Source organism: Mesoplodon mirus (genome assembly GCF_964341445.2).
Source record: "Mesoplodon mirus genome assembly, chromosome: 3".
NCBI lineage: Eukaryota > Metazoa > Chordata > Mammalia > Artiodactyla > Ziphiidae > Mesoplodon > Mesoplodon mirus.
The window spans coordinates 170,602,737-170,616,583 of NC_138978.1; the positions used below are offsets into that span (position 1 = coordinate 170,602,737).

The window sequence follows — 13,847 nt, forward strand, 5'->3', positions numbered from 1 at the left end:
CCCAAGGCACTGTTGCAGGTTTTAGGTTTAGGAGATGTGAGAATAAAAGGCAGTCTCTACCCTTAAAGAGTTCATCCTCAAGTGAGAAATAGGTAAACAGACAATAGCTAACTAACGCTTATTCAGACCTTACTAGCAAGTTCTTTTAAGGACTTTATACATGTTAATTAATTTAAACCTCACAACAACCCCATAGGGTGAACAATATTATGATGCGATTTTACTAATGCTGAGAGTGGAGGCACAGAGAGGTTAAGCAACTTGCCCAAGGCCATACAGTAAGTAGCAGAGCCTGACGGGAAGTCAGGTCATCTGTCTTTGGGCTCAGCTGTCAAGCATGATACTATGCTGCCCCCCAGAACAGGAGGTGTTACGATGCCTTCAATGGGGCATCAGCCTAGACTGAGGCAGGGAAGTCATCCTGGAGGAGGTGATTTTTTTTTTCATAGAATGACATTAGAAAGATAATTAGGAATTTGAACAGCGAAGCCCTAAGAGGGTTTCAAGAAGGGGGAAGAGCACATGCCCCGGATGCATTAGAGAGTGGGGCTTCAACCCATTCACTGAGGTTTGGCTGGAGAGAAGCTTCCTGAGGGCTCAACCTTGGTTCATAGATTTTTGTATGTACCTAACACAATGCTTTTCAAATAACAGGTTCTCCATAATTGCATATTTGAGCAGGGGACCCAAGAAAAAGTATGGAATGCATAGGTAGTTCTGAATCAATGATTATGTCAATAATGCCTTGCCCCCTCCCCTGCCCCAAAGGAATCTATCTGGTAAATCAAAACTACTAATTCAGAAAAAAAAGCGTCTGCTAGGAGGCACAGGACCTAGTTTGCCTTGTCAGCAAATATCTCTGGAATAGTTTGCTATTGTGGTTTCTTCATCTTATACTTATTCCCCTACCGTTATGTGTTGAAAAATGCTTAGCAACTACCTTAGGAGAAGGAAGACCAGAAGCTTGAAGTCCATGCACAACGCTCACAAAGTTTAAGAACATTTGTTAATAATTGATCAAATATAATTAGGCATTTGCGACCACTAATCTGTAACTAATGATTACAACTGATGTGTGTTTAGAGAGTCACGTTTACAAAACTTCTGAGTGTGGGAGAGAGAAGAATGAAGAGGGGTGACCTGCAGAACTGCACTTTGTGCCACCCATCCCGTGACTCCTGTATGGGCTCTGGGAGGATCCAGCACTCTGAGATGGAATGGCTGCTGAGGCTTATAACTGGGGTTATAACTTAACTAAGAGGGAGAAATACTTCTTCGTCTGGGGGTTGCACCTGCTTCTTAGGAAGCAGGTTCTTCCAAGCAATTCTCAGATGGTGGATAATAGCTTACAAAAGGTAATGATTCATAACAGTAGTAGCTATTGTTTATAGAGTGCTTACTGTGTGCCCTGTACTATGCTAAGTATTTTACATGGATGATCTCATTTAATCCTCATCACTACTCTGAGATGGGAACTTATATTTCCACTTTGCTGAGGCTTAGAGAGGTTATGTTCATCCAAGATTAAGCAACTAGCACAGGGTCTGGATCCAGAGCTTTGTTCATAACCATTATGCTAAATGCTACTTATCCAGGGCCATGGCCTGCAGGGAACTGACCAGAACTTCTGGAAAGCTTACATGGTATCCACTCACCAAGATACCTCACTCTGGAAACACAGAGGAAATTGGGATTATCTGTCCTGCTGTCCCCCATAACAGATTCTTCCAAAGTCTGGTCATAAACCAAGACCCCCTCAGGGAGAGTCTCTAAAATCTACATGTGTGGGTCTCTTCCTTCTCCCATATCTGGGTTTTAGGGCAAAAGAAAGGGACACCTCAATATTTCTACTACAATTATTCCTCCACCTCCCTGAGGTCATTAAAGTATGTAGAAATGTCTGCTCTCAAGCTGATCCAAAACTATGTTGCTACTCTAGTTTATGTTTAGCCAGTCTCTTTCCTTGGGACCACTTCTGCCAGTCTGGACACTTCATGCTGCCACAAAGATCATCACCTCTCAGCTCCTGATTGCTCCTTTGCAGCAGTGTTCTTTAGTTATAGTCACAGTGGGACTGAAGGTAGTTAGGAGTAAAGGATTAGCCACCTCAAACCTGACAAGACACTTAATTCCAAAAGCATCTCTTCTTTGACACTTGTGACACATTTCCTCATGGAAACATTGTTATAGAGGCAGTTATATATTCCTTTAGTACTATGTGATTATGTATTTAGCCCATAGACTAGCAGCAAGCCTGAAGCTGACCCACCATTTACAATATTGCTTCTTTGTAAAATTATGTACTGAATTCTCCCTTGGTCCCTAACACATTTTGAAAATAGAATAGTTTGTTAATTTGAGATTATGTTTTAAGATTTATATTTCATTTTTTATTGTCTAAGGTTTGCAAACTTTCTTCTTCACATCTTCGTTTCTTAAAGGTTCTTTTAATTCCTAAAAGAAGTTTCAGAACTTCATCCTCAATTGCCTTTAGGGCCACTTATGAGTAACGGAAGAAGAGTAGCTTCACTACATTTTAGTAATCCTCACTTGACTTCAAAAGATGGAGATTTGCCAATTGTGAGCATATTAAAAAGAATGTGCCACTGGATCAAAAGCATTTCCAAAGGGGAATTTCTAAAACTCCTTTGTGTGGATAGCCCTCTTTTAAGAGGTGGATGGATTATTATTGTGATGACTATTTTGAAGGGTGACAATATTTCTTTGTATGTATTATCTCTGGTCTATTTCTTAAAAAAAATTCTGTCAAGTTTCCTTGTATTCTCACTTCCTTTAAGTTATTGAATTACAGGTCACTCCTGATTCAAATGACCTGTAATTTAATGACAAGATTCAAAGCCTATTTTTTTTCATGACCGATCTGATAGTTTTGAGCCTTATGTGATCACTGAGCTTGAATCAGACAGGCATGATAAAACTTAAATGATAACGTCAGCATTTATATTAATAAGTAAATAATAAAATCTGACACCTCTATAGTGTTTTATAACTTTCAAAGTTATTTTGTACATATTATTTCCGAGGGTAAACATAAAGTTGTCTATAATCATGAGGAATTATTTCCAATGACAAATCAGTAACTTCTAGAAGAACCCAGAAGAGTAGGCATGGTTTCAGGTAGAAATGACTCACCAGGAAATGACTCCAAAGGTAAATGGGGATTCAGGAAGTGTCCAGTGCAAACCATGACAGCATCAAAGATCGCTCTGTCCAGCTTCCCCTCTGTCTCTGTGACAACATCCCACTGACCAGTTTCGGAGAAGTCGGGACGCTTTGTTACGCTGCACACTGTGGTCTGAAAGCAAAAGACAAACACTCGCTTTCCATCAGTCATCTTGGGACCTCATACAATGACTGTATGGTAACCGTGTCTGTTATTTCAAGTGGGCCAAGTCAGTCCCACGATAGGAGGTCTGTTAACATTGGCTTATCTTTTCCCTAGAGAAGTTAAATAACTTGTGCAAAGTCTCAAAAGTGGTCATATAGATTAGGACCCAGAACATCTGAATGCCTTCACTGCAAGGAAGAAACATTCAGTTTTTATTCCTGGTGAGAAGGAGATAAATTAAAACACCAAATGTTGAAAAAATTTAGGAAAATGAGTTTTGACCCATTATAGTATCTGTGGTTCAGACTTCTAGTCGTTTCTTCCCAGTGGGTTTCATGAACAAAATCCATTTTTCCTTTCCTCTCAAAAACATTCTAAATTTTATCCTGAATGAGAGTCTGGATTTAGAGGAAGAACCAGGAAATTCAGTATTTTAGTGACTTATTTGAGTAAAACATGCCCAGCAGGATTATTATCTGCCTTATTCATATATAGAGAAAGTCAGGAAGAAGTTTACTTAAGTATCCCATTTCCATCAGATTGGTGAATGGGCCAGCCCCTACTCATTAACCTTCCATAACCCAAGGTATCTTACTCTAAACCGAATGTATTTCAGAAGGTCAAAGTGCTCAGCAAACTCTTGGAGGTAGTCCCAAAATTTTTCGTGCTTCATGAAATTGGGATAATCTTCTTGGAAGGGGAAGTCGCTGTAACATGACATTTCTTTGCAGACGTTTGTCACTAATGACTTGTAGACCCTAGGCATCCCATCTTTAGAAGTTTCCTGTGGTGAAAGCACAGTTAGCTTGATGGGGTGGTCGGGGGGAAAGGAGGAAGAGAATAGAGACCATCAGCAGTTAGCATTCCACGTGTAATTCCAAAGAGTTCCTGGAAAAGTTAGCACTGGGTCCCCATGCTATAGTTATCAGAAATCATTGGTGGGGTTGGAATTGTTAAATACGGTATCTTTCTCAAACTACAAAGAAGCTAACAACATTTAATAGGGCTCTCCAAGAATGACACTGCCCTTAAGTAATTCCATGAACACGGGCCCATGGTCTATCTTGCTTACCTTCTCCTTCTTCCCTTGCCGTGATTATTCCCCCCACTCATGCTCTGCACCTCTTCCTCTTGCCTTTGTTTAAGGAACTCCTCACTAATTTTTCTATTTATTGTCTATGTATATATTTCAACCGCTCTCTTTTTATTGGCTCCTTTCCATCCACACTTAAAATACTGAAGACTCAAATTTTCAAAACAAAACAAAACTCCCTTTCAACCTGTATCCCCTTCCAGCCTTGTCTCTCTCTGTCTTATCTCAGTCGTCATGAAAGAATTATCACATACTGGCAGCCTCTGTTTTCTCCTGGAATCCTCAACTTGTTGTTTTGTCTCGATCTCTGTCACTCAAAAACAAAACAAAAAGATCTGTATTAAAGGCACTGGTGAACTTCTCGTGGCAGAAGTTTTCTTCTTCAAGTCTCTTCCTTCACCATCATGTTCTCTAAAAAGTCTTCCATGACTCAACAGATCTTCACAAGGTAGCTATTGTGCCCTGCCCCAGCACACTGTACTTTGAGCCCAGAACCAATTACACTGCATTGTAGTGATCTGTTTACTGTTTCTGTTCCCCACCAGACAGTAAGGAGGGCTGGGTCCTTGTCCATCTTGTTTCCCATAGGTCCTGGTAGAGGGACAACACGAGTACTTGTTGAATGAATGAAAATGAATACTACAATTGCATTTTTGAAAAAAAAATAGTATTTGTATGACTGGAAAAAATTACATCAAAATTTTGTTAGTGCTGACTCATGAGAATTGATATTCTATTTAATTTGTATTTTTCTTGTTTAACTCAGTACCCTTTTCTAAAATTAATCTATATCACTTTACAATAGGAGAAGGAAACCAAACCAACCATGGGGTCAAACAGCAGACCTAATACTTTCTTCCACATTGACATTTGGTGGCTTGAAGAGGCCCATAGTACACCAGAAAAATATTATTTTTCCCCAGTATGCTATAATCCTAGGGTTGTGATCATTTACATGCATTTGCTTATTCTGTTTTCTTCACCATCCATCAAAGACTGGCAAATGCTGCCTACTCCAAGAAGACTTCCCTCATTCATACCAGTTTGAAGCACCCTCCCCAACCTTGAGTTCCCACTAAAGGCTGCTCTTCTCTCCCCAACCAAAGCATTTAGTACTTGGGCCTCCCGTCTTCTGACACCTTATACCCTACCACTGGGGCAGGTCCCTTTATTCCCTCTGAAGACCCTGCTATTCCCAGTAACCAGGACCAATTTTGGCCAGAGGCAGGGGGTATTTAGTCATTTCCAGCCTCACTTCCTGATGCTCAAGTCACCTAATAGCTGGCCTAGCCTTGAGCATACCCCACTAGGATGCATATTACACTCCTAAGAAGGGTGGATTAGTGCCTGCGTTTTTCTTCTGATAATGTGAAAAATATTACACAAAGCAAACAAACAAAGCAAACAGCCAGATTATGATTGGTGGAAGTGGGAGGTATGAACTACGCACAGTAAACTTCCACAGTCCCCCGATGTCATTACTTCTTTCAAAGCAGGTAGGCTCCAGGTCCTCATCCAAGCAGCATTTGATGGAGGACAGGCCACTCACACCAGCTCCAATCACTGCAACTCGCTTGGCCATGGCGTGTTCTGTATGAGATAAGTTGAGCAGAGCTTCTTTATATGACAAAGCTAGAAGGGAGCCCTTGTCATAGAAGTCAACTTTTACAGTGATCCTTTCATCTTTGAGCTGAGGCAGAATCACATTTTGTTTAAAGATGAGGGCTCAAATCACACTGGTTTGGTTTGAATCCTGGCTTCATTTGTTTACAGTATGACCTTAGGCTAGTTGTTTATCCTCTCTGTGCCTCAGTTTTCTCATGAGCACAATGGGAGTGGAAGTAATAATACCAATTTAAAATATTTGTTATGAAATTAAATGACTGAGCTATGTTGGAAGGGTTATAGAAGTGTGTCTGCTATATAGTAAGTGCTCAATTAAATTTTGCTCTTATTATTAGCTAGTGTAGCCAGGACCTTGATCCCCTTAAGACTTTAGATCCTCTTAGTATTAAAAGGACTCTTTGCTAACACCTAGTCCCTCTGAAATGCTAGGAATTGCAACAAGCAAAAATGTTAGTTTTTATTCAAAGCGTCTAAAGTTCTAAAGAATAGCTAGTCATGGGCCATGTCCTGCCAGCAAAAAAGATATTACGTGCGTTTAGGGGAGGTTCTTAACTCTGCACAGAGAAAGGTTGACTGACCATAATACAGAACTGTGGTCATATGGTCATATGGAAATGGGGATGCCATGTTGTCAGGAAAGATTGGAGGAAGTGTGAATGTGTCATGGGGATTTATAACCAGTTTTTCTTGATTTTATGTTTTGGGCTTCTGCAAACATCAACATAGCTTTTGCTTTGATCAGATGGGCTAACCACTGAGTTGATTTCAGCAAATCAGGTTTATGTCACACGGAAGACTTTGAAGTGTCAGGTGTCCTCATTCTCAAGTGCTGCCTTTCCCTCAACCCTCGTGGCCAGTCTGAGAAACACACAAAGAGTAGTTGAGACCTCAAAGTATTTGCTTTATAAAATATACTTAACTGATTTGACTTTGCCTATGAAGAAGACATGGTACTTTTTGAGGAGGGATCTTGCTGTATAACTCTCATGTGACTTTTTTTTTTTTTTTTTTTTCTTCTTTTTGCGGTATGCGGGCCTCTCACTGCTGTGGCCTCCCCCGTTGCGGAGCACAGGCTCCGGACGCGCAGGCCCAGCGGCCATGGCTCACGGGCCCAGCCGCTCTGCGGCATATGGGATCCTCCCAGACCGGGGCACGAACCCGTATCCCCTGCATCGGCAGGCGGACTCTCAACCACTGCGCCACCAGGGAGGCCCTCATGTGACTTTTGTAGTGTCATGACATTTAGCATAATGGTGTTTGCCTTGAGGAACCTAGGGAGAACATATTTTTGAGCCCTGAATACCGGTAAATGGGAAAACATATAGCATCATCACTGAACATGACTTAAGGCCACTCTGCTAATAAGAGGTTGAGTCTGGAGAGACTTTGGGTATCTGAGTATGAGCCTGGATGTGCACATCTCATTGGTCTGAGAGCCTGAAGTGTCCTGTGATTCCTGCTACTAAGCCTCTTCCTTCACCTGAGCTCAGGTTTGCTGCCACACCTTCTGGTTGGGCTTGGGGGATTTTGTCCTTTTGGTTTTGTAGTTTGCCTCCTAGCCAGATCAGAACCCCCAGGCACAAAACCAAAGTGAAGTTACTGACTTTACAGAGGGCAGAAGAAGACTGCTGAGCCCTTGGACCCTTCGGACTCACCTGGTTCCAGAGGAGGATCTAGGCAGGGACTTGCAACAAGGATCAGAGGGATTTCTCAGGGCCGCCTGTTTCCGAATCTTACCTGCCACCCCCACCCTACCCTTTGTAAGGTTGAGACCTTCACGCCTGGCTTCATTATTTATAGCAAAATTTACACTTTTCCCCCTGAGACTTTTTGTTTATTTAGGAGTCTTTTTTTTTTTTTTTTTTTTTTGTGGTACGTGGGCCTCTCACTGTTGTGGCCTCTCCCGTTGCGGAGCACAGGCTCCGGACGCGCAGGCTCAGCGGCCATGGCTCACGGGCCCAGCCGCTCTGCGGCATGTGGGATCTTCCCGGACCGGGGCACGAACCCGCGTTCTCTGCATCGGCGGGCGGACTCTCAACCACTGTGCCACCAGGGAAGCCCTAGGAGTCTCTTTTGATTTGGAAGAGTTGGGCAGGCTGCAATAAGAATGGACTTTGGAGGCAGCAGAACTGGGTTTGAACTCTGTCTCTGCAACTGACTAGGCATGTGACCCCAAACAACCCACTTACACGCCTTAAGATTTACTGTTTGCAAATAAGAAAAATAGCTATATTGAAGGATTGTTTGGGTCTTAAACAGTGATAATAATTCCACAAAACTGCCTAGCACCAAATACTTACTCAGCACTCATTTCCCACCTCCCTAACTGATTCTCTCCTTTCCTCTCTTCCTGGAAAAGACAGCTCATGCAGATAAAATTTATCAACAAGTTTGGAAACATCTAGGCAAACATACCTATGACTTCCTTTGGATTGAGTAAAAGGTTTAGGTGGCTTTTAATCAGAAATAAATGGCCTCCACCAATAAGAACACTTAAACTTCCAGGGCACTAGGTAGAGGTCTGGAATTGGCAGATCCCTCTGTGCTGTGTTTTTGCATAATAATATGAAAGAAATAGTTGTTAATTGATCTGGTTAAAATGCAAAATGTGCTGCAGTGAATAGACTGGCAGCAAATTAATTCACTCAACAGATGCACCCTGTGTACCTCTAAGGGCAAGTACTGAGCCAAGCGTGGGGACCCCCAAGATGATTAAGAGCCAGTGACTTAAATAATAGTAATAAATATAGACCCAGTGACTGTCCACAGGAAGATGCCACTATATGGAGAGAGGCTGACACACATGATATCATGTGGTACGTCCTGTAATAGCAGTGTGCTCTGGGTACAAATGCTTGCAGACACTCTTGGGCTGCTTAGCTATGCCTGGAGACCTAGTTAGAGACACATAGTAGGCTGTATTTTTCCTGGGCAAAAACACCTTGTCCTTTACAGACTGACTTAGAGACTGTCTAAGTGCCAAATAATTGTTGTCCAAAATAGATGTGAATTGAAAGGCAGTAGAGAAGACTGCAGGCTTGGAGGGGTAGGAGGACATAAGGTGTGTTAAGCTCTTTGTAAACTGTAAAGTGGGCTATAAACATAAGGTCCATTGTAGGTCAAAGGTTGGTGACATTTAGTGCCTTAATCGAAAGAAGCCCTAAACTACTGAACTGGACTTTTGAACAACATGAAAACCCCATTCCATACCTGACAGACCAGAAAATGCAGGAATCATTTTTGAGACATGGAGAGACTTGGATGATTAGCAAATTATGATTTATATGAGTTTGGACTTGGATCTATTTATATTTCTTATTATCACTCTACCAGTGCTCTTCCTTTGCTACGGTATTTCCTAACATAACACTTGTGGAGTATTTTGTGTTTCCCAGTGCCTCACAATTCCATCTCATCCAAAAGATGAAATCAGAAGTGAGCCTGGAATCACAGACAGTCCCATGATTCTGTTATTCTCACCCACACCTTCCTTCAGGGTGGTTTTCCCCTACAACATAACTTTGTTTCCTTAGCACGTTCCTTTGCTTCCTGGTTTTCTCTAATTCTGCTGCTTTAACCCTAATCAAGAGGCTCTCGAGGGAGAAGATCACATTCATTTTTAAGGAGTGTACTCACCAAGGAAAGTATTCATCCTCTGTGAAAGCAGCTTCTGGAAACATTTCCCCATTATGAAAAAAAAAAATCCAGGACACTTACCTTGTTGTCATAGAGCAGATATTTTGACAAATTATTTCTCACAGCCCAAAGACAAAGATAGTGTTTGTCTTAAAAAAAAAAAAATTCCAAACACAAACTCTTTGTTTTAAAAGAAGAATAAAAAATAAACCAATGCTGACTTTAATCAAAGTACTCTCGGTTTAAAACAAAAACCATCCGTTTTTCCTGTCATGCTAGTGACAGCAGAAAGTATACTCACCGAGGAAAAGAAAGTTGTGTAGGGCACCAGCTTGATACTTCCGTGTTCTCGAAGGAGGGCTAAATGACGAGTTAGAATAAAGCCTTCGGATTCGAAGGCCACAAACGACTTCTGCACCTTTCCCCACCCTCCTAAACGTCACAGTTCCGACGGAGCCCTAAACTTAAAGGGGAGCACGTGGTAAGCGACTGCTCTTTTCATTGTAGCCTTTAGAGGGCGCCAAGTCGTTCCAAACCACAATCCCCAGTGAAACAGACGTTCTACTTAACTAAATTCTGACTCTTGAATTAGTCCCTTGAACCGTCATAGGAACTGTCCATAGGAGAAAGTCAATTAGGTGACTATCACGTCATCAATTTCTCCCAAGTCTAGAGTTCCCTAACTCCAGAAGTATGAGTTCAAAATTCAGAACTTATAAGGAATTTAAGCTGTTTCATCCTTTTGGAAAGGGTTAGCAGAGGGAGCTGGTAAAACCTGTTAGAAAAAGCGTAAAACTGGTTTTAGGTATTAGCCTAGGGCTCATATCTAAGAAGAGGAATAATTACAGAAGCAAGCACTGGGAATAATAATAATAGGCAACATCTTTTTTTTTTTTTTTTCTTCTCCATTGAGTGCTTGGAAACAAGCATAAAATACCATCTTAAGCTCATTGAACAGTTTCTAGACCAGGGGTGCAAATGCAGATGCCAACAGGGGTCAGGAAGGTAACCCAAATGAGGGAAGAGGGCCGGGATAAGATCTGACTGGAAAGCACATCCCCCATCTATTAGGTTCAGCTAAATGGTGTAATTTGAGAGCATAAGCCCCAAATTGCAAGGTTTTAGGTTCCTTTCAATAGAAACTGCAAATTCAGATTTTTACATAAAATCTTCTATTGGCAACAAATTAATTTTTCTTTTGAAAAATATTAAGCCCACAGAAAAGTTGAAAGAACAATTTTATTAATGCACACTAATGTATCCACCCATTTATCAACTAGCAACCACTTGACACATTGAAATTTTCTTCCCCTCTCTCTTTCTCCACACGTACACAAACACACACACACACACACACACACCTGTACACACACATCTGAAAGTAGTTTTCAAACAGGATGCCATCAGGATATTTCAGCACATATTTCACAAGAGTAAGGGCATTCTCCCTTTCTATACTAAGAAAGTCAGTATAAATTCAATAACATCATCCAACATACAGTCCACTTTCAAATTTCTCCAGTTGTCCCCAAAATGTTCTTATCTAGTGGTGTACTGGAGCTGGCTTGCAGAGTGAGAATATGCATCTCTTCCAAGTTCAGTGATAGCTTGGCATTACACACAGTAATACTCTACACAATAGCTTGACATTGTTCATGGTGGGGGTATTTACATCATGGAAACTGGCAAACACTACAAATCTGGGATCTCCCCACACCCCCAGCCTTTTTGTTTGTTTGTTTGTTTTTTGTGGTACGCGGGCCTCTCACTGCTGTGGCCACTCCCGTTGCGGAGCACAGGCTCCGGACACGCAGGCTCAGCAGCCATGGCTCACGGGCCCAGCCGCTCCGTGGCATGTGGGATCCTCCCGGACCGGGGCACGAACCCATGTCCCCTGCATCGGCAGGCGGACTCTCAACCACTGCGCCACCAGGGAAGCCCACCATTTATTTTTAAACTGTGCAATTTTACATAATTACTTATTGAAACACATTTTTTCCCTGCAGAGGATAAGGAGGATGATATCAGGGACTGAGTAAGGGAGCTTTTGGGGAAGATAATGAGGTTAACTTTGTACATATTGCATTTGAGAAGCTCATGGCATATTCTGTTTGAAATGTCCATTGAGGCGCTAGGTCTGTGGCTCAGAAGAAATAAGGCAAGCAATAAAATGTGCATCCTGCTTAGGTAATAATAGTAATAATAGCTGTCAGTTATTAAATACTTACTAGGAATTATGCTAAGTACTTTATGTGGATTACACTATTTAATCCTTATAACACTCTTCGAGGTAGGATGTGTTATAACTTCTATGCAGTAGAAAAGAAAACTGTAGCTTTGGAAAAGTACATAACTTGCTGAAGTTCACACAGCTAGTAGGTGGTGGAACTTCTGCAGTGGTTTCAGTTCTCTATGCAACCCCCCCAGGGGGGCATGTTGAAAGACCTGGAGTGTTGGACTGTAAAAAAAGTTAGGCCCAGTAGGTGGTACTATTTGTATACACTAAAAAGAATTTCTGAAAATGTAAAATTACTCTTAAGTTGAAATGCCTTAGAAGTCCTTCTGATTTAAGGGATGAGCAAGAGGCCGAAGTGTGTAATATGTTTTCTCTTTTGCCAGGTTTCTGGGACACAACTAAAGTCAGTTATCTTTATGAATGGGACAAAACTGTTTCCCAGTATGATTTATGGAATAATTCCAAGGTGAGGAATGAGAGCCCCTTTTCTTCTGTTGAATCTGTTCTACGCTATGGCCACAGAGTACATCTGGAATAGTCATGGTCAGAGAAGAAGGAGGGATAAACCCGGAAAAAGATGCATGTGGAGATTCAGAAACTAGTGGTCTACATGATGGAAAAGAGCTTCAAAATCCCAGACAAAGCAGGAAAGATGTGTGTGGATAGAGAGGCAGGTCCATACACACTCATAGGCAGAGTGAGAAAGGGAGACACACGGATGCTTTCATGGAGCAATATCCTTGTAATGTGACTTTCACGATATCACTATTAAGACTTCTGAAGTCATTTATTTGAACATTGGAGACCACAGGCTTAAATGGTGAAGTTAAGAGCCCTGGATGTATGTTCTGCAGATCTGTGTCCTGACTCGGCCACTTATGAGCTCTTTTACCTTGGACTAATCAATTGATATTTCCTTGCCTGTTTCATATTTGTTAAATATGTAGTACAGCCTTCCCCATGAAGACAGAGCTCGCTATAGCAAGAAACTCAGCTACCATCACTAGCATTTGGCAGAGGTTTAAAGGCAGGCAGGGGAGTTGTTTTTTTTTTTTTTTTTTTTTTTTTTTTTTTTTTTTTGCTGTACGCGGGCCTCTCACCGCTGTGGCCTCTCCCGTTGCGGAGCACAGGCTCCGGACACACAGGCTCCGCGGCCATGGCTCGCGGGCCCAGCCGCTCCGCGGCATGTGGGATCTTCCGGGATCGGGGCACGAACCCGTGTCCCCTGCATCGGCAGGCGGACTCTCAATCACTGCGCCACCAGGGAAGCCCAGGGGAGTTTTTTTTTAAGAGTGAAAAAAGGGGAATGATTCAGATATACTCTTATTGGAGGTTGTTGGCATGGGGAAGGTGGAGGCGGGCTAACGAGAAGCAAGTCATCACATGTGACTGGTTTGGGGAGTATATTTGATCTTCTTTGTTGGTCCTGAGTTGGAGTGGGGACAACAGTTAGAGAAGCTGGCACTCATTGACCAAGTCCTGGTCCTGAGTGTTCTAATCTGATTGCTGCAGAAGTTACGGGTCACAGTTCTATTGTTGTAGATGGTTTGGCCATAGTCTGTATATTTAGTCCCTTGGCACAATGTATTCAGTACTTGAGATTAGGTTCAGGCTCCAGCTTGAGTCCTCGTGGTTTGCCCCTGTGGCTGCCTGGGTAGTTTACCTTGCCATGTTTCACCCTGGGCACTGAACCTCCCCAGCCAGCTTCATGAGGAACGCTAAAGTGTCAACTCTGCTTCACGGGAGAGAAAAGCATTTCAAGAAGTCATTCAGATTATATTCAGTGGAGCAGTTTTTCCTTATGAGTTCCTGTGTTAAGTGTTCTCCCAATTCCAGCGTGTGTGGGGGCTTTCCCCCCACACCGTCGAGCAGTTCTTGGAGACGAGCTGGGTGTCCTACAGTTGAAC

The 13,847-nt window shown here is 42.2% G+C and overlaps 1 protein-coding gene across 1 annotated transcript in view; it reads right to left on the reverse strand.

The window, feature by feature from the left end:
* FMO4 (flavin containing dimethylaniline monoxygenase 4) overlaps positions 1–10,064 on the reverse strand; it is a 34,547-nt gene extending 24,483 nt beyond the window's left edge. Inside the window, 4 exon segments of the mRNA XM_082616276.1 lie at positions 3,154–3,316; positions 3,945–4,133; positions 5,893–6,032; positions 10,006–10,064. Of these exon segments, the coding sequence (XP_082472402.1) occupies positions 3,154–3,316; positions 3,945–4,133; positions 5,893–6,024 (484 nt within the window). The 5' untranslated portion in view covers positions 6,025–6,032; positions 10,006–10,064.
* Positions 10,065–13,847: the final 3,783 nt, after the last annotated feature.